Source organism: Pelobates fuscus, chromosome 1 (genome assembly GCF_036172605.1).
Source record: "Pelobates fuscus isolate aPelFus1 chromosome 1, aPelFus1.pri, whole genome shotgun sequence".
NCBI classification, from domain to species: domain Eukaryota; kingdom Metazoa; phylum Chordata; class Amphibia; order Anura; family Pelobatidae; genus Pelobates; species Pelobates fuscus.
In genome coordinates this window covers 262687315-262709588 of record NC_086317.1, presented here as the reverse complement: position 1 = coordinate 262709588, position 22274 = coordinate 262687315, and the positions used below count along the sequence as shown (strand labels likewise).

The window sequence follows — 22274 nt, the reverse complement described above, 5'->3', positions numbered from 1 at the left end:
ATTACTTTACAAAGTTTTGTGCAAACTCTGAACCATGGCTTTCAATGCCTATTTTAAGATCATTTATAAATATGTTAAAAGAAGCGGTCCTAAAACAGAAACCTGAGGGACACCACTTACCACTTTTGTCCAGCCTGAAAATTTACTATTAATGACAACTCGTTGTACTCTATCCTCAAGCCAATGTTCTACCCAAGAACAAGAATATTCAGACTAACCTATTTTGAGGAACCGTATAAAATGCCTTGGCAAAATCCAAATAGATCACATCCACTGCAACACCCTGATCAATACTTCTACGTAGAATGCAATTAGGTTAGTTTGACATGACCTATGTTTCATAAAACCATGCTGATTATTGCTAATAACAAAGTTCTTCCCAAAGAATTCCTGGATATTATCCCTTAATTAAATTTAAAAAACAAGCCTACTGTTTATAGCATCCACTGTGCAGTCCTATGGCAACCAAGCAATGTTTCCACTTATCAGTGACTTACAAGATGTTTTGAGATATTAATGGTAATACTATTTTTTTCCAGTTAGTGTTTCTCTAAATGACACAGTTGCTGTCAGCTTCAGTTCCCTCTCACATCCAACTACATACTTTTAGTCTATTCTCTGGGCGCTGACTTATACGTTATATAGGCTATTACTTAACTTATATTCTATTGTGTCTTCCAAATGGCCATGCTTAACAAACAAACAGCAACAGTGAGGTGCAATATAGCAATATAAATGACCAAATGTCTTTATTATTATCATGTATTGGTTATTAAAAATCATATGGCACAAGATGTAGCGATATGCCATAGGGCAGCAGACTAGGCTTTTTAAATTTTAACCAGACCATTTTTTTTAGTGCAGAAACACTGGCTAAGGTCTAGCCCCACAATGCCCCTCACAAAATACATAAAGTGGAGAACCTGAAGATATGTGGGAAGTGCCTAAAGATCCAACACAATAAGGTAAAATCTCAAGATCAAATACAAAAGCCAGAAGTACATCCACTAAACAAATCTTAGACATAAGCATTAAAACCAATCAAATAAAGATACAAAAAATAAATTTAAACATGGAATGGACAGAACAAAGAAGGCAAACAATCCAATCAAAATATATATAGAAATGCATAAAAACAAATACAGTTAAAGCGGCACTGTCATGCCAAACTTACCTTTCTTTAATCGATTCCTCTTCTCTCCCTCTATCAGGATTTGTTCTTCATTTCTTCCTGTCACCTCTACTTTTCTTTAAAACATGAGACAAAGTAGGGACTATTTGTCTTATGGAGGTTTCCTATGTCTGACCATCTCTGACCAGGGGAGGAGCAAAGCGTGCTTCATTTCCGGTGGTCATAGCAATTTTCCCACAATTCTCACCTTTCCTCAGTGTTCTCCCAAAGCCTCCTTTCACTTTTCCCGAACGTCCTATCATTTAGACAGAACGCCAGCAAAACTACCAAATTGCATCCTAACAGAATGAGAACAGTTTCTCCAATTCGGGACTTTGTTCGGATCGGAATTTCATTTGAATGAATAAAACTCCGATCCGATGCAGCCGCTTAGTAAATAACTCCCTGATTCCCACGGAATTAGGGAGCTATCTGCTAAAAGGCTGAAAGACCTGAACTGTTTTTTCAGCCAAATTTACTAATACTAAGTAAAGATTACATAATATTAGTAAATGTTGCCCCTACCGCTAGTAGGGGCATGTCTACTAAACAGTGAGCAGCCAATGGCTGCTCACTTTTAAAAAAGAAATGAAAAAAACAATATCCCCCCTTCCGAGCCCTAAATAACAATGGGGGGGCTATTGTCCTCCCCCTGGCCCCCACCCCTGAGCGGCAGATGGGGTCCCTAAATGAGAATGGGGGGGGGGAACTATTGTCCTCTCCCCGTCTCCCACACCTGAGCGCCGGGTGGAGGCCCTAAATGAGAATGGGGGAGGGGGAGACACACCTGTTGACAGTGCCGCTTTAATATAAAAAACAAGGCATCAAAACGAGTTTGGAAGGAAATTGTTACTCGGTTATTACAAATAAAATCTGGAGGTTAACTGGAAAGCAAAATTCAGCTTTTCACTGGATGCAACTATCCAACTTAAAGAGACACTTAGAATGCCGTACTTAGAATTTCCTAATCACTTTCTCTTCTCTTCTCTTCTCTTTCCTACTCAGTCTTTTTTTTTTTAATTTTTCATCTATTTCTAATTAAAAACAAAAGACAAAGTAGGGACTACTATGTATTTTCCTACGCCTGTACTCTTTCTACGGAGTAACCACCGTCTAGAAGTCACCAGTGATGGCTGCAGGGAATTGGCTCTGTCTATGGATGAACCCACGGTCTCCTCCATAGACTTCAATGCTGTATTCTCGCAAATGCTTTATTCTCGCTGAAGCGTCAGGAGCGGAAGAGGACCCGCCGGAGGAAGATGTCGGTGCCCGTGAGGGACAGGTTAAGGTAAGTAGAACTCAACTTTCCCTGCCCCCGCCTCCTTGAAAATTCCCCAGTAGGTGAGAGTGCCGCTTTAATAGTGCTCACATTATAACCTTGGAATGATGACAGACTGATATGACTTTGCCAGTAATCAAATGTCTGACTTTTAAAACACTGCAGCCAGAGACCTAAAGCTGCCTCAAAATGTTCTGCTATGCTAAAACTAGCACTGAAAATGCTTTTAAAGAGCGAACCCGCTGAAATTTTGTAATTTGCAACAAGAGGTTTAGCTATATAAAAATAGGAGGTCACTGCAAAAAGTTAGGTCACAATTTTCTTCTTTATACTTACATATTTACATAGGCTGAAAAGAGACATGTGTCCATCAAGTTCAGCCTTCCTCACAGTTTTTTGCTGTTGATCCAAAAGAAGCCAAACAAAAACCCAGTTTGAAGCACTTCCAATGTTGCAACAAACTAGGAAAACAATTCCCTCTTGACCCCACAATGGCAGTCAGATTAATCCTTGGATCAAGAAGCATTAACCCTACATTGAAAAATTATATCCTTGAATATCCAGTTTTTGCAAGTATGCATCCAGTTGCTGTTTAAACATATGTACGGACTCTGATAAAACCACTTCTTCAGGCAGAGAATTCCATATCCTTATTGTTCCTACAGTAAAAAAACAAAACAAAAAAACAACAACTTTCCTTTGCCTTAGACTAAATCTTCTTTCTTCTAGTCTAAACGTATGACCTGATGCTTCGGAAGATCAATTAGCATTTCACTAACACGTTTCTCCTCAGTCAAGCACAACTTTCATATTTGAGATAAAAGCACTTTTTAATCCGGTAAATAAAATATAATAAATTGAATTATTCTAAACAAGGGATCCTTTTCAGAATAATTAAATTCATGTTAAAGGGACACTATAGTCACCCAGACCACTTCAACTCAATGAAGTGGTGTGGGTGCCATGCCCCTCAGGGTTTTACCCTGCAGCTGTAAACATAGCAGTTTCAGATAAACTGCTATGTTTACATTAGGGGTTAATCCAGCCTCTAGTGGCTGTCTTCCTGACAGCCGCTAGAGGCACATCTGCGACGCTGGATGTGAATTTTGCATCCATCGCGCAGAGCGTCCATAGGAAAGCATTGATAAATGCTTTACCATGGGCTGTTTGAATGCACGCATGGCACTTGCCGCACTTGCACATTCCGCTCCAGTCGGGAGCTGACTTCAGCGGGGGAGGAGAGGTCACCAGCGCCGAGAAAGCCCAGTGCTGGAGTAAGGTAAGCTGCTGAAAGGGTTTTAACCCCTTCAGCACCACGGGAGGGGGACCGCTTTGGAAAACCGCTTTGTTTTCCTGACACTATAGTGATCCTTTAATATATTTTCACTGTAATACCATAAGCCCCCTCTAAAAATTCACACAGACACACGGATAGCAGTCGTTTTAAATTTCCTATATTTCAGATATAATTTGAAGAACATGTTCTGAGCACACCTCCACAATTCTAAAGCTAGTGTAAACTCGCATGAAAAAAACAAAATACCACAGCCAAGGCAATTCTATTTAATTTTTTTTTTTAGTAAAATGCAATAGTCAAAGAAAAAAAAAAAAAACATGTCATAGTGAAATGATAATAATAGAGGCAATACAAAAATAAGTCACTCATTTAAATAATAAATATATATGCATATCTTTCTACAATAATCCAATTGCCAAAGTCATCAAAAACTGGTACAAAATAAACTCAATCAAGCTGATGTGCTCATCTTCCCTAGGCCCCTAAAATAAGCCAAGATATTACATTATAATAAGCTCATTGAAGTGGTCTGGGTGTAATGTCCCTGCCCCCCTTAGTCCTGCAATGTACTAAGGGATATCGGCGCTGGAATCAGGTAAGTAAATAAAGGGTTCTTTAAGACAGGTTGGTATTCCTAACACTATAGAATCCCTTTAATGCTTGCTGGTTCTGATCGGGGAAGTCCCCAGCGTTCATTTTTCCATAATTAATACATTTCAAACTTTGGAATAGTCTCCATTGTGGATTTATTTTTGTTAAATAATCATGCCACTGTGTAATATGCCTTGCGTTTGTGTTGATTTACCAAATTTTTAAGACCTGCTAAGGATCAGATGATTGTTATGTCCTGATATGCAAAACCATAGACTTCAAAGAGGGTGTACTTTTTTTCCCAATGACTGTAAAATAGTATTTGAAATGTGAGACATTTTCCATACCTGAAAAATTCTGAAAGATTTTCTCCAGTTTGCGCTCTTTGCTCTCCTCCACACTGCTGTCATCGTCCTCACTATCATTATCTGTGTCCAACTGAAATCTGTCCTTCACAATAATCTCCGTTTGTTGTTTGTGCTTATAATGTTTTTCATATGCTAATTGAAGATGCTGGTCCAAATCTTCACTGTCGCTGTCTGAGGAATATTCATCTTGCAGGTAGTCTTGGAAGAAACGTAGGTCCCCAGACACTGTTTTTCGAGCCATGTTCTTTACTTCTGCTGCAGTTTGGACATAGATAGTAACTTGTTTTGACTAAATGTAACTTCTTTTAACTTAAATATTTTTTACAAACATTTTCCAGACTGGTTATTGCAATTAGTAATTAACCACATTGCAAACAGGTCATCAATAAATACAAATTGGTCAATGTAGTAGATGCGGTAAAAAAATACAGTTAGGTCTTGAAATATTTAGACACTGACACAATTTTCATAATTTTGCTCTGTGCACCATCACAATGGGTTTGAAATGAAACCACTCAGATGCAATTGAAGTGCAGACGTTCAGCTATAATTCAAGGGGTTGAACACAAATATTGTATGAAACATTTCAGAATTGCAACCATTTTCATACAGACCCCATATATCAGGGACTCAAATGTAATTGGACAAATTAACACAATCATAAATAAAATGTTAATTTTTAATACCTTGTCGAGAATGCTTTGCAGGCAATGACTGCTTGAAGTTTGGAACACATGGACATCACCAAACGCTGGACTTCCTCCTTTGTGATCCTTCCCAGGCCTTTACTGCAGCTGTCTTCAGTTGTTGTTTGTTCGTGGGTCTTTCTGCAAGTTTTTTCTTCAGCAAGTGAGCAATGCATGCTCGATTGGGTTGAGATCAGGTGATTGACTCGGCCATTGCACAATATTCCACGTATTTGCCATAAAAAAAAAAACTCTTGGGTTGCTTTTACAGTATGTTTTGGGTCATTGCCCATATGTAAAGTGAAGCAACATCCAATCAACTTCGTGGAATATGGCTGAATCTGAGCAGACAATATATTCCTATACACTTCAGAATTCTTCCGACTGCTTCTGTCACATAATCTATAAACACTACTAATCCAGTGCCATTAAAAACCATGCATGTCCATGCCATCACCATGTCAGATGATGTGGTATGCTTCGGATCATGAGCCGTTCCAAGACTTCTCCATACTGTTTTCTTCCTATTATTCTGGCACAGGTTGATCTGTCCAAAAAATGCCGTTCCAGAACTGGGCTAGCTTTTATAGAATTTTTTTTTTTTTTTTTTTGGCAAAGTCTAATCTAGCCTTTCTATTCTTGAGGGTTATGAATAGTTTGCACCTTGTATTTGCTCTCGTGAAGTCTTCTCTTTATGGTACACTTGGATAATGATATACATACCTCCTGGAGAGTATTCTTCCCTTGGCTGGATGTTGTGAAGGGGTTTTTCTTTACTATGGAAAGGGTCCTACGATCATCCAACACCGTTTTTTCCAAGGACGTCCAGTCCTTTTTATGTTGCAGAGCTCACTGATGCGTTTTTTTCTTCTTCTCGGAATGTATCAACCTGTTCATTTGGGGACCTGGAATGTTCCTGCTATTTTTGTTTTTTGCAGCCTAAGAATGACCTGCTTTACTTGAAGAAATAACCAAGGAAAAGCCCACACCTGTCCATGAAACAGCGTGTGAGTCAATTGTCCAATTACTTTTAGTCCCTTGAAAAAGAGGGGGGCTACATATTAAAGAGCAATAATTCCTAAATAGTATGTGAATACCCTCAATTAAAGCTGAAATACTGCACTTTAAGCCCATATTAAAATTAACTGTAACTAGAATTTATTTTAGTAAAGAGACAAAATAACAAAACTTGTGTCAGTATCCAAATATGTCCAGACCTAACTGTATATTGGAACTGTTTATAAGACAAAAAAAAGACCCATTTTGTTTTCTATCATGACTTGCAGACTGACACCTGAGCGCAATTTGCCACTTGTTTGAGATGAATGGTGACCCATAACATGTGCAGGGATATTTATAAAAGATCTTCTGGATACAGACTAGCTATACCCTATTTTGAATATTTCATATGAAAATTTCATAATTTTTGAAAATTTTCTTGTCAGGAAACAGAAAACAAAATACTTGTGGTGAACCTACAATTACACTAAGTGAGCGTTTATTGTTATGGTTATATTTTCCGTCTTTTGTCATCTAGGATCCATGCCCTACATGTCACCCTCAGACAACTAAACCTATAAAACACAAGACATTATTGCTTCTCTCTCAGTGACACACAAGCTGAGAGCTGGGAACTGAGAAAGGATAAATTGCAGCAGTGCAAGCTAAATCCTGTCCGCAGTTACAGAAGCGATGAATGACGCAGACACAACCTTCATTGATATGTATGGTTGTCAAGCATTGGGGCAAAAGGCATCAACAGGGAGAATATTAAATAAACGGTGGTCAGGTCATGCAAGACTGACAGGCAATTTGGTGGTTCATAAATTTAAAGGTTACATTATACGAAAGATTATAGTTATTTTTGTTTGTTTAATATCATATTCTATGGCTGTAAGTCCCTTAAGCAATTAATAAACACCACAGCTCAGCCCATTGAAAACCTAATAAAATGTCTGTTTATTGTATGGTCTAATTTAGTCATACAAATATATTGTCGACTCAGGGGCGGAGTTAAGCAGTGAAGCGAGACAGATGCTATTTCGCCGGTGTCCAAGAAATTATCCATTTAAGTAACAATTTAGCAAATTTAGTCCGTGGTTTAGAACTTTGGATAAACTCTATTATACTTACCCTTGGAGAAGCTATCAGGAGATAACCATTTTGTACCAGTGTACACCCAGTCTCGCCCTGTTTCCTTGGGTGCCCCAAACTTTCCTGCACCTTGTACACTCACTAAATGCACACTCCCATGGACCGCAGATCACACAAGTCAAAGCCCTCTCTTGGTGGCCCAACCACGGATATTGGGGATGTGCTCCTCCTGTCCGTGGCACCTAAGGGCCACATCATGCTAAGGCACGCCCGTCTTTCTTGTTGCCGTTTATGTTGGCTTCCTTTATTCATCATATATCCACCCCACTGCTTTTGAAACTTCATGAAACTAGTGTAATTACCATTTGGGTAGGGCTACAGAACAGACAATTGATCAATATATAAAAAGCAGTAACCATTCAGTTAATATTGAATGCAGTAAACCTCCGTGGAACTTTATCAACCAAATGCTAGAGAATTGGGCTGAATGAAAGTGACCTGATTTACAATAGCAAAGTTCCATTTACTGACAGATCTGTGTTTTACGTATAAACTCTAAGTTATATAAACTCCATGTTAACATGAGTTGGTTAAAAAAAAGTATTTCAGAGTACAAACATTGTAATCTCTAGCTAAATTGTCCAAATATGTATTTCTTTAATATAGAAATAATACTATGTGGGCGGGCCCGTCAAGCTGAAATGAAGCCATCTCATGCAGCTCTGGTCCTGAGCCTGAAAAAATGATGATTTACCGTTCGCAAACTGACCATCTGTAAACTACATAGTATATTTAAACAGGGAAATAAACAAGCATTAAAAAGAGACCAGTGTCAACCGATCTATCCCCCCACCCATCCCACTTATACCTTATCACCCACAACCCTCTCTTCCCCCCGGCATGAACGCTAAGCCATACCACAACCTCCAAATCACGTCAGATGAGACATACCTCCAGTTGGGCACCCTATTGGAGGGTCACCACATCCGCCCCCTTTCCAACCTAACTAGACAAGACACCCATACACCAATGCAGACCCTTCTCTATGCCCAGGAGGCCCACTTCATAAGAGATAACACTTCCCTATACGGAGGTGCACGCATGTTTTCAGACTTCGAAATACATTGCAAATCAAACAATATCAAAACCACAAACACTACAACAAACTGCGGGATACAGCTGAGAATAATTCTAAAAGGAATATACAAAATACACAGAAATAGTGAACTACAGTTTAACACATCTCATGCGCTATATATGAATGCACTCACAAGATAACGGAGAATAAATCGCTCATAAGGTGCCTCCCCCGGTGGATATGGGGGGCTGGTAATCCCTTGATTCCTCGTTGGATTTCTTAATAATACTCAGGACTTCAAATGGGTAGTAGTAGAAAAAAAGATGCTTTTATTGATAAAAGGTGAATAATCACCATCAATAAAATATATTAAAATAAATGAAAAACGGTATGGTCCTACGCGTTTCGTTCTATAAAGAACTTCCTCAGGGACCGTATATAGAAATACATCCTATTCCCACCCTCCCCTAGTCCTCTTTAAATAGGGCTACTCCCTATGTCCATTGGTGGTTCCATGGGTGGTATCCAGTGTCCGTCAGGTGGATAGTACAGCTGTTTCCCATTCTCCTCATTTTGCTGGCGATCGAATTTGGCGCGTTCGGCTGACCGGAACCGGAAGTGTAGGTCATATTGCACTTCCGCGTTCCATATGCGTTCCACCTACGGTTAATGTGCGTTCCACCTTCATTCTATTACGATCTCATAGTGTGATCACAAAAATCAGCAGACAACAAAATATTCTATCTACTGAGAGGAAAAAAGGTGTTAAGAACTTCATTTACAGCACATTTGGTCTATAATTCAGATCATAATAAGTCACCATCCGTAAGCTGTCTGTAAACAGTGGTGCAGAATATTTAAAGGGTGAAATGTGTATAGCAAACACATTCCTTTATAATATATATAATACAATCTCCCAAAGATATATCTCATATTGATTCAATGTGTAATGTGCATAGTAGAAATATATTATATATTATATATCACTAATGTGATGTGTGTTAAAAAACTAAATTAGAATAAAAATAAATATGCAATGTTCATATGAATAATCTCCTATATTTCACTACAATCACTGTCTTTAGTAGTGCTTATATTGCATAATATCAAAACCAAGCTCCTCTCGACTATCTATAAACTTCTCGGCTCTGAACATGCTAACACGCTACCACCCTTCATGGGCCAAAGACCTCAACGCCCAAATTACAACCCCCCAGTGGAAAACTATTTTCCGTCAAACGCATTCCACCTCAATATGTACCACGATCCAGGAGGGTAACTACAAGAGGATAGCTAGATGGCACTACTCAACGGCCAAAATTCATAGCCTCTTCCCAAACACACAAGACATATGCTGGAAGTGTTCCCAAGGGGGAGCCTCCCTAGCTCATACCTGGTGGATATGCCTAATGATCCAGAAATACTGGAACAATATAGTAAAAATGCTCAAAACAATAACGGGAATTCTTGTGCCAACTACTCCACAAGCATTACTATTCATGGTTCTCCCAAGCCCCTTGCCCAAACCGCAACATATCCTCCTCACCCACCTTATAACCGCAGCCAATTTGCTAATTCCTGCCAAATGGAAAAACTCTAACGCTCCGTCGATCAGGGAATGGATTGCCAAGGTAGAGGCAATCAGAATCATGGAGGAAATACATGCCCCCATTGCCCACAAACAATCACTCTTTCAGACCGTTTGGGACCCATGGGTTAGATTCCTGAATGATAAGTAGCTAGGCCCTATTGATGAGGTATACCCTAATGAGGGAGGAACACATACACCAGCCCTCCAACACCTCAGAACAACACCGGTGCAGACACCGACCCAAGGGACCGTACGCCCCCCTCCTCTCACCCACACCACCATACTCCACTCCTCTCCCCTCTAGAACCTGCACCACCCGACATAGCAACATACCCACAAGACACATAACCTTCACTAACACTCTTTCATACAACGCGAGTAATGTGAATAAATGAGTGAACATACCTAATGACTTTCACGCAAAGAACTGCCGAGAGGGCCCCTACTAGGCCACCCACGACCAATATAGGCTATTGCTCTCGAGACTCGCTGTTCAGCTCGATTTTGTTATGCTCTATTATAGTTCTACTATGATCTTATTGTAATTGTGAACACAGGACCGATATGAAGATACATTTTACACGTTGCCGCTATATCACAGTGAATGTATTGAAATGGGATATCCATGTTTTATGTATTATAATGACTCCAACACATCACACCAGTGTATTGACATCTGTACCTCGCATTGAGCCTGATGAAGCTGATGTGGCAATGCAGGCACCGTTGTATTACTAAACTAACTGCTAATAAAGAAACTTAAAAAAAAAATATATATATATATATATATATATATATATATATATATATATATATATATATATATAAAAAGAGACCAGTTTGGGACTGAAATCCCACAAATATGAGGATTCTGAAACCTCGGGCCTACTGGATGGCATTAGCCTGCAGCCTAATGCTGAAGTCGCAAACACTCTGCCCGTGTCCCGTGAATCACCATGATGTGGAGGTAACTGCCTTCCTCAATTTGCAAAGGCGACCGGAGAGGTCACGCTGCAGCTCCGCTGCCGTTACTTGTTTCCCGGTTTTAAATTACAAGTTTCCACTTACGAGTTAAAGGAACACTATAGTCACCTAAATTACTTTAGCTAAATAAAACAGTTTTAGTGTATAGATCATTCCCCTGCAATTTCACTGTCATTTAGGAGTTAAACCACTTTGTTTCTGTTGATGCAGCCCTAGCCACACCTCCCCTGGCTATGATTGACAGCCTACATGAAAAAAAAAAAAAAAACGTGTTTCACTTTCAAACAGATGTAATTTACCTTAAATAATTGTATCTCAATCTCTAAATTGAACTTTAATCACATACAGGAGGCTCTTCCAGGGTCTAGCAAGCTATTAACATAGCAGGGGATAAGAAAATCTTAATTAATCGGAACTTGCAATAAAGAAAGCCTAAATAGGGCTCTCTTTACAGGAAGTGTTTATGGAAGGCTGTGCAAGTCACATGCAGGGAGGTGTGACTAGGGTTCATAAACAAAGGGATTTAACTCCTAAATGGCAGAGGATTGAGCAGTGAGGCTGCAGGGGCATGTTCTATACACCAAAACTGCTTCATTAAGCTAAAGTTGTTCAGGTGACTATAGTGTCCCTTTAATGGTTCCCAGCCTTCACTTGCTGGACTCAGGATACAGATTTGACCCTATGTACCAAGTCACTGCATGGGAGGCAGCGTTCACACTGCGGAAGCTCCCTTCTTGTCCTGCCAGGGAACAGACGACACAACTCTCAACATACTTACCCAGGAGTCTGCCCATGCACCGCTCATGCGCCTCAGAGGGACGGCCGACAAGTTATGGCAACACAAGAAACAGGCTGTCTCGGGTTGGACGGCAGCGACCCCTAACTCTAGGTGATCCAGAGACCTGGAGGGTGTTGCTCCCCGCTGCTGTGAGCCCGGCCGTGCTGGACTGTGGGGGTCTGTGGTGGACCGGTGGCCGTATGGCCCATGCTTTGGAGGAGTGGCCGGCGACAGAGGGGGCTGATAGAGGTGCCCTATCGGACCTACCGAGATTCTGCCGGGACAGTGGAGGTGCAGAGACCGCCCAGCTGGTGGACTCTAGGAAAAGGGGGTCTCATAGATTGGGGGGACCCTCGAGTGCCCACTATACTGAGAAGCTCATGGTGGGGGGCTTTACCCTGGAGTCGAGTGACATTAATGATGTTGGCGCCCCCGGCGCCCCCTACAGCCTTACACTACTCCTTAATCTCCTCTGAGAACAGGGGCAAAACTATACATTTGCATGCAGAGATAGCCTTTACCTATGGCAGTCAGCTATCATCCAGTAACCAACACCGCCCCCTTTTTATATATAACCTGGCTGTATGTGCTTGGACCAAGGTCCCTGGAGTCCATGACAAGACTCTGCTAGGGACCTTCACGATGGGCCCTATCACACAGGCCCCCCCTTATTCTCGGGGAAACCCCCTTTTTTCCCTTTTCCCTCCTTTGTACCTTATCACACTCTACCTGTTCCGATCCGTTGTGGGAGATATACACACCACATTCCTTTCATTGTCTAAGCTGTAGATTCACAACTCCAGCAGTAGAATAGGGTAGATTACAAAGCCAAGATAATGTTACCACTTCTGTCACACGGTAAACTACCAGCAACCACTGGTTCACAGATGTAAACCACCACAAGAGCTACCCATGCTCTATACCCTTCTTCTTACATATTTAGGCTCAATGTTCACAACTGTCATCTAGTATATTGATTGGGTTCTTAGAATTACACCTTTTTAGGTTCTTCATTTTTTACTTTTCTTGTCTAGTTTGCACATAACGTAAATGAGGTCCCGCTATGTTAAAAAAGAGGGAAAAAGTTTAATTCTTCTAATGTTTTGTGGCCACACTCTTGCACCAGAGACCAACCTCATTGCGTTGTTATACTCCAATAATATGGCACACCATTATAAACTGCAGTAGGGTCGCATTTCTACATGCAACTATATGCAAATTGACGTGTATAAGGTTCACACTCCCAACCGCTAATGTATGCAAATTGATGTGATTTTACTATCTTACTTTTATTGACTCGTTTGCACATGACACAAATGTAGCACTGTCATCTTTAAAGTTTTGTAACCATACACATGTACCTGCGACCAACCTCAATAATGGTCATATTGCAAGATTATTATACACCACTGTATACTGCAAAGTGGAAACATTTCTAACTGCAAATTTATGTTAATAAAAGCAATCCTTGAATACAAAAATAATACTATATTTCAGAATAAAACAAATATTAATGTCTACCATTTAAAGGGCTACTCGCTGTAGTAATTATCAAGGAAGGTGACATTCCAGGGTAATGGGGCAAACTTTTTTTTTCCCAACAGTTTGACTTCCTACCTGGTGCTGCTGGGCGCCAGATTTCCAATATTTACAAGATCCAGCTTCTGCATAGCTCAAGATGTTAGATGTTGATCGCGCCACTCATTCATTGGCTCAGAGCGTCAGCTGACTGATCTCTGCCAATGAATAAAATTTTATGCAATGACATTTTCACATAACTGACATTACCCGGCTGGAAGTTTTGGGCTGGCTGATGACACCACAATAATGTTACCAGAGGTGGAGTTACAGCTCCATGGAGCAGAGGGTTAAATGTTGTGTATACAGCATTTCCAAACAAAACATTTTACATACAGACTCTAGACACCATGACCACTTCAAATCCCTGAAGTTCTCATGGTGCCTGGAGTACCCTAAGTCCACTATATATAAATTTATTCATTATAGAAAGAAACTTATAATAAAACACTTACAGGCCCAAACTGGTGAAATTTCTCCTTCGTGATGCTCGTGATGACCACATATTCCCTTTGCACATGATCTAAATAAAAATAGCATTTCATTCTCAGTGATTATAACAATAGAAGCCATTCACCAATTTTTTAACTGTGTACTGATACCAACAGATCCATCAAAGTCCATGATTTAATAAATCTAAATGATTAAAAACTGTTAGAAACTATTTCCAAATGATGTTTTTACAAAAATCCCTATAGACTTTAATGGAGACTTCTGAAATAAAACATTTGGAAAGCTTTTCTAACTTTATCACTAGAAAAAGCTTATTAAATCAAGACCAAAGTTAGTCATTTTCCAATTATAACAATTATAACATTTGCTCACAAAAGAAGAAATACAAAGAAAATCCCCTTTCATAATCATGTTAACACCGTGTTATCATGAATGAATCATAGAATTTTGGAAATCAAATTATCTACATTTATCATCTGTGCATTGAATGAACTAATTGCCAATTCACAAGACGCAAGAAAAATTAGTTATGCCCAGAATCCCTAAAAAGCCCAATATTTACATTGCAACTTGCATGTGTTTTTTCTGACATGAATTTTGAAGTTGCAATTAGTGGAGAAAAAAAAATGGCAGAAATCATTCATCAAATCCACAAGCAACAAAATAAACACAATTTAAATAATAAAAAAAAAAAAGCTTCTGGTTCCATTATCTCACTATGGAACTCAAACAAGTTAAGTAGTGCTGGGTCCCATAGTGGTCTGGGGCATCCAAATAATGTTTCTCTTTTAAAGCCACACACCTTCTCTTCAAATTAGCATCACACACTAGTAAAGTAACACCTAAGATGGAAGATAAACAGTAGAACATGATTTTCAGCATAAATTCAGAATGGCACAACAGCAATGGAAAACAGGATTGTTCAGATTGTGTTTTTAAATGCTGTATATCAGCAGGAAGGCTGACACATGATGGATACATAAGTAAGTACAGGTAGTAAATTTCTCATGCTCATGATGATGAAATTAATTTTCAGAACTGTAAGTGGCAGCAGAGGTTGATGTGAGTTACCCTTTTTAGTGTGAGGGTATGAACCCTCAGGGCAAGTGAATATACACAGATATTGAAAGTAAAAAAAGCTTCAATACAATTGAATGCATACATCCTGTTGAGAGTAGTATTATGCAGTGTGGTTAACATCACAGCTTGCTGGCAAATTCTCTTGCTCTGGGCAAGCTTGTTGAATCTGGTCCTTACAACTCAAATGTTATCTACTGATTATAAATATATGTAAATCTTGCTTTATCTACTGATTATAAATATATGTAAATCTTGCTTTACGGTTTAATCTAACCTCCCAACTCTCTTTTCTTTATCCACATAGAATAAAATTTTCCTGGCTAATCATGGCAGCATATACACATGGGTTAGCTCCTCCCCTACAGCCGATAGGACAGGAAAATGTTCGGTCCGCCCCCTATTCGTCATCATTGAGTAAACTTTGACACTGTACCTCACAGTCAGCAGACACATTCCAGCCAATCAGCAGCAGACCCTCCCTCACAGACGAATAGGGGGCGGACCGAACATCGCATATGTTCGCCCGCCGCGGCGACCGCGAACAAGCTATGTTCGCCGGCGAACAGTTCGGGACATCTCTACTTACGGACATGTATTTTTTTTTTTTATCTTCATTACTTTATGTGTGACATGTCATGATTCCCTTTTATTCCAGAAGTTTGGTCCTTAAGGGGTTAAACTAGTGCATTATACAGCTGTACCTTATTTTTAAGATTGTGGTACATTATGCGGTTGTGCTTTTGCTAGGAAGCATTTAAGCTGTGTTGCATTTAAGCTGTGTGGCATTTTAAACTGTTTAATTGAAATTTGCATTTAATACTGTTGCATGTAATACCGCAAGTCATTGGAAACTGCAGTACATTTGGAAAACTGCAGTGCATTTGAAGACATATATTTTAAAAACTGTGATACATTTTGGAAACTGTGTTACCTTTTATACATTGAGGCAGTGGCGTACTAAGGGGGGGGCGGGGGGGGCGGCCCGCCCCGGGTGCCACTGACTAGGGGGGTGCCATGACTTCCAGTGTCATGTGTCACCCCCCATCTTTACGCTGCGCACAGCCGCAGCACCTTTGCGGCCAAACACCGGCGGGACTTCCTTCTTTATGAGGAGGAGGGGGAGGAGCGTTGCGGGCCGCGGCGTCGCGCAACGTGATGACGACGTGCGCAACGCCGTCAGTCCGCCTTCACGGATCTTCAGCGGAAGGATCCATTTCCGGGCGGTGAGGCACCTAGTGGTCGGACTCGGCGGGCAAGCAAAGCATCATCAAAATGTAAGTATAAAGTAGTTATTTTATGTCTGGGGCTGAATTCATTAAAGGGGGGGGGTGTATTAATTAGAGGGGGGGTGGATTAATTAGAGGGGGTGTATTAATTAGAGGGGGGGTGGATTAATTAGAGGGGGGTGGATTAATTAAAGGGGGGGGGGTGTATTATGTAGAGGGGGGTTTATTAATTAGAGGGGGTGTATTAATTAGAGGGGGGTGTATTAATTAAAGGGGGGGTGTATTAATTAGAGGGGGTGTATTAATTAAAGGGGGGGTGTATTAATTAGAGGGGGGTGTATTAATTAGAGGGGGGTGTATTAATTAGAGGGGGGTTTATTAATTAGAGAAGGGTGTATTAATTAGAGGGGGTGTATTAATTAGAGGGGGGTGTATTAATTAGAGGGGGGTTTATTAATTAGAGGGGGGTTTATTAATTAGAGGGGTGTATTAATTAGAGGGGGGTGTATTAATTAGAGGGGGTGGATTAATTAGAGGGGGTGGATTAATTAGAGGGGGGTGTATTAATTAGAGGGGGTGTATTAATTAGAGGGGGTGTATTAATTAGAGGGAGGTGTATTAATTAGAGGGAGGTGTATTAATTAGAGGGAGGTGTATTAATTAGAGGGGGTATATTAATTAGCGGGGGTGGATTAATTAGAGAGGGTGGATTAATTAGAGGGGGGTGGATTAATTAGAGGGGGTGGATTAATTAGAGGGGGTGGATTAATTAGAGGGGGTGTATTAGAGGGGGGTGGATTAATTAGAGGGGGTGGATTAATTAGAGGGGGTGGATTAATTAGAGGGGGTGGATTAATTAGAGAGGGGGTGGATTAATTAAAGGGAGGGTGGATTAATTAGAGGGGGTGGATTAATTAGAGGGGTTGGGTTAATTAGAGGGGTTGGGTTAATTAGAGGGGTTGGGTTAATTAGAGGGGTTGGGTTAATTAGAGGGGGGTGGATTAATTAGAGGGGGTGGATTAATTATGGGGGATTAATTAGAGGGAGGGTGGATTAATTAGAGGGGGTGGATTAATTAGAGGGAGGTGGATTAATTAGAGGGGGTGGATTAATTAGAGGGGTTGTGGATTAATTAAAGAGGGGTTGTGGATTCATTAAAGAGGGGTTGTGGATAAATTAAAGAGGGGGTGGATTAATTAAAGAGGGGGTGGATTAATTAAAGGGGGTGCAGCACGGGGGAAGTTTATTTAGAGGGGTTATGTTTAATTAAAGGGGGGTGCAGGTTTTTTTTTTATTAAGGGGGTTGCAGTATTTTATTTATTAAGGGAGGATGTGCACTGCAGATTTTTGTTTTTTATTAAGGGGGTGTGCAGGGTTTTTGTTTTTTATTAAGGGGGTGTGCAGGGTTTTTTTTTAATTAAGGGGGATGTGCAGGTTTTTTTATGTGTAGGGAGTGTATGAAATTTATGTGATCGGGGTGCAGGGTTTTTATGTGTAGCGAGTGTATGAAATTTATGTGATCAGTGTGCAGGGGTTTTCTAGAAGGGGCGAGACCAGGGGCTTTGTAGAAAGGGGCAGGGGAGGAGTTTTCTAGAAGTTTCTCACCAGCCCCTTTCTACAAAAGCACTGGTCTTCCCCCTTCTACAAAAATGGCGCATTTATACAAAATCCCTGCCCTGGCCCCCTTCTACAAAACCTCTGCCCTAGCCGCTACATCTTTTGAACTCAAATCCCTTTCCTATGCTATTTCTAAGGATCCGCTCAATAAAGTGGTATGGGTGCCAGGTCCCTCTAGTTTTAACCCTGCAGCTGAAAACATATGTTTCACTGAGGGTTAATCCAGCCTCTAGTGGCTGTCTCACTGACAGCCGCTAGAGGCGCTTCCGCAATTCTCACTGTAAAACTCACCGTGAGAAGACGCTGGACGTCCATAGGAAAGCATTGAGTAATGCTTTCCTATGGGCAGTTTGAATGCACATGCGGCTCTTGCCGCGCATGCGCATTCGGATCTAACGTCGGCAGGGGGAGGAGAGGTCACCAGCGCCGAGGGAGCCCGACGTTGGAGAAAGGTAAGTGGCTGAATGGGTTTTAAGGGGTGACCTCTTCTCCCCCGCCGACGTCAGCTCCCGAGTGGAGCCGAATGCACATGCGCGGCAAGAGCTGCGCGCACATTCAAACAGTCCATAGGAAAGCAAAAAATTGTGGGTGTTTTCTTAAATTTTTATTATGGGGGGGGGGGTGCACACTCAGGGTCCGCCCCGGGTGCCAAATGCTCTAGGTACGCCCCTGCATTGAGGCCTTTAGACTGTGGTGCCTTTAAACTTCGACTTTTTGCACGTGGTTGCCTTTTAAACTTCCTTGCAGGCACTTTTTTTTAATCTATTTTGCTGCCCCTCGGTCCCCGTGATTTATTCCCGGTTCCCTGGGTGTTTAGGGGCCATGTAGGCTTCAGACAGAGTCCTCTCCCTGGTCTCTAAACAGCAAACACACTTGGAATAGGCCCACGTGTGTGCAGTTTGTGCCTTATTGGGCATAACAGATGACTTGCATTGTGGGAATACAAGTTGTGGCAGCCATCTTGGATAAGGGCAATTGCCAGAAAGTGCCTATAATAAAGGGAAAATTACAGTAAGCATACCACACTTATTTGGTAAGTATTTGCAGGGTCTCCAGACATGGATAAGTGCTGTCTTCAGTCTGTTTTAAAGCTGTTTCGCTGGTTTCTTATAGAATTTAACAGTGCACATTTTTTCTTAATACTTTACCACAGGTAATATTTAGTTATTATTTGTCAGGTGCATGATTCTTCACCAGGATCTGGTTATGAGGAGAAAACAATGGAAGGAATTGGTTATGCACTGACTTCCTCCAGAAGGTTGTCGCTTCAGCATGACCTATCACTGTGCAGCCACATGACATGCGGGCAGGGCTTACAAAGTAAGTTCCAGAGGCCTTAGGGGTAAGAAAAGAGGCCAGGCTTTACCCTGTGAAGGAAGTTATTTCCAACCCCAGAACTACACCACCTAAGTTGCACACTTATGGATCATAGGTGGACGCAGACCTGTCCAAAATTTTACGCCTACCATTGCAGGAGGCCAGCCAGCTGTGATTTCCGCTGCTGTTTCTACAAACATGAAATATGTGATTAAAGATCTAAAGGCTACTATGGAGAGAGATATTAAAAGCCAAGTTTGAAGAGGCAGTCTGAAGTCTTCAGGTTACAACTGACTTCTTCACAGAAACTTCCCTGGATGTAACTAGGATATTCTCTGGATCAAATGGCTTTATCTATAGCAGCTAAGAAAGCATTTTGGTTCTGTTTCTGGGATGATGACTCATCCTCCAAGTCTGCCCTCTACACCATTCTATTTGAAGGGGTGGTGCTGTTTGGGAAAACTTTGGATAATTCCATTGAAAAGGCGAATGAGGGCTGCAAGATATTGGTACCTTAGGATGGAAGTTCCAAGGATCCCAGCTCCTCATAGTCTGACCGGAGAACCTCCAGTGACCAGTATGTCTGAGATACATTGAGCTACTGGCCCTGCAGGGAATACTCCAGAGGTGACTCATGGCAGTTGGTAAACCTGCCTTTCAAGGTTCTAATGAAGCTATAACACAATAATGTTGCTCTTCAGCAATGAACATATCTCCTCCAGTACTAGGAGCCTCATTTTTCTGATCACACATACCTGGGCTCGTCATACTCTGGAGGCTTGAGTGGTATCCATGGTCCAGATTGATATAGACTGGAGTTTTTTCTTAACGGGCACAGAAGTCTCCATACCAACAGGAGTATTAAGACCAATGAATCAAAAGGTAAAGCACTGAAGGAAGAAGCCTTCTGGATGAAGAGGTGATTTTTTTTTTAGGTCTCAGAACAAGAGCAGTTCCAGGGACAGGTTTCGCCTCTCTTCTGGTGCTAAGAGGAAAAACACATGAAAGCCTACACTGGACCTAAGAGGGCCAACAAGAGGCTGAATGTCAGAGTCTTCGGGATGGAGTCAATCAGATCCATATCTCAAGCAATCTGGAAGGATAATTTCCTTACCTCTATATATCTCAAGGATGCTTACTTTCAGTCCAATCTGCAGAGATCTTCGGCATTAGCTCAGAAGAGAACTTCCATGTTAGTGCTCTACCATTTGGCCTCAATGCGGCCCCAAGAATCTTTATATGTGCTTATAGTGTTATTGAAAGTCCAGAACTCCACCTGGTTCCATTATCTGGAGGATCTACTTCTGATAGCCTTAGACCCTCAGAAGGCAGGCACACAGAGGTATATAGTTCTTTCATAACTCCTAAAGTTTGGCTGCTTGATGAATATCAAGAAAAGCAGTTTCAGACCAGCTCAGTGGTTGACATTCCCGAGTGGAAAATTCTATGCTCTGCTTTTCCCTATCTCGGGAACAGTTCCACAGATTGTAAAGGTTTTCTCTCCCAGTTTCTTCACTTCTGCTTGGTAACAGCAAGACAATAGATGCAACTACTAGGAATCCTGGCTTCCACCAGCAGACTTGTAAGATGGGCCCAATGCCTTCTCTGGATTCCTTACAGATCCTTCCTATCTTGGTCTAACAAGAGAAAGATTATTGGAGCCAGTCACTTACTATGTCCCCATCAGTGGAGTTACACCTTACCCTGGCAGCTGAAAGAGGGATTAGATCTCTGAGTTTCCAGTGAACAGAACCTCATTGGTCAATTATTAGCTTGAATTCCAGTTTTTATAAGATTGGTTGCACAGTGTTTGGACCATGTTGCACAATATTTCCATTCATTTGTATGGAATTAAGAGTCATTGTCAAGGCTCTTCTTCACTTCAGAGGTCTGCTGAAGAACGAGTGGGTCCAAATTTGCTCAAATATCAATGCAACTTTATCCTATATCTACCAAGATGGGTCTCACAGATATGTATTGATGGAATCCCAGCCCATAATGATCAGGGCACAGAAGAACAACCAGTGGCTCAGAATATAATGGCTGTTTGCTGGAGCCGAATAACTGTGGACAAGGTGGATTGGCAACCATGTCCTGACGTATCCTCTGGGTTGACGCAGATTGTCTGATACCCTACATAGATCTGATGGCCATTTCATGGAACTACCAGGTCCAGAAGTATTTTTTACATGCTAGGACCAGAATGCTCAGGTTCAGGATACACTGACTCAAATTTAGAATTTTAGTCTGCTGTACATATTTTCCTGTTTTCGACTTTCCTAAAAAGGCAATGCAAAGGGTGACAGTGGAAGACCGTGTCGACTCTGTCGTGGTCTCACGGGCCCTGACTGAACCATTATTCAAACCTCTAGAAGGAGCTTCCATGGTGGTAGCACAGAAAGTGCAGGTGGCTGGTACCCCAGCAAGGAAAATGGGTGAACTCCAGGCTTGATCCTGTGAACCCCCTTTCACTACTTTTCAACAGATATGGTCGTCTTGCATTTGGCACCTGAAGATCCTGCCTATGGTGAATGCTTATCTATGTCATTCTCTACCTGTACTGAAGGGTACCGATTGAGCATTGATGCCCCTGGTGCTTTGCTTCATGTAAGTAACAATTGAACTCAAGCCTCCGCTGAGGGTGTTGAAACCAATATGTGACGTACCACTGGTCTCACAGACTCTGACTGAACTTCTAGCAGGAGCTTCCATGATGTTAGCCCAGACGTAGCTGTTGCTGGTGACTGGTACCTCAGCAAGGTGAATGTGTGCACTAAGCTGCACTTTGTTTCATATAGGCATTGATTTAAATCATGCCTCCACTGAGTGTGGTGAAGCCAATATGTGATGTACCACTGGTCTCACGGGCCCTGACTGAACCATTATTCGAACCTCTAGAAGGAGCTTCCATGGTGGTAGCACAGAAAGTGCTGGTGGCTGGTACCCCAGCAAGGAAAATGGGTGAACTCTAGGCTTGATCCTGTGTACCCCCATTCACTGAATTTCAACAGGATATGGTTGTCTTGCATGTAGCATCAGTGATCCTGCCTAAAATCCTGCCATTCTCTACCTGGACCAAAGGATTT

The 22274-nt window shown here is 41.4% G+C and overlaps 1 protein-coding gene across 1 annotated transcript in view; it reads right to left on the bottom strand.

Annotated features, from left to right (window-relative positions):
- The window catches only part of TEX14 (testis expressed 14, intercellular bridge forming factor), a 318249-nt gene that overhangs the window by 165254 nt on the left and 130721 nt on the right, over window positions 1–22274 (bottom strand). Inside the window, exons 15-16 of the mRNA XM_063425432.1 lie at window positions 13951–14018; window positions 4686–4961 (exon numbers count right to left, since the gene is read on the bottom strand). Of these exons, the coding sequence (XP_063281502.1) occupies window positions 4686–4961; window positions 13951–14018 (344 nt within the window). The remainder of the gene's footprint in view (window positions 1–4685; window positions 4962–13950; window positions 14019–22274) is intronic.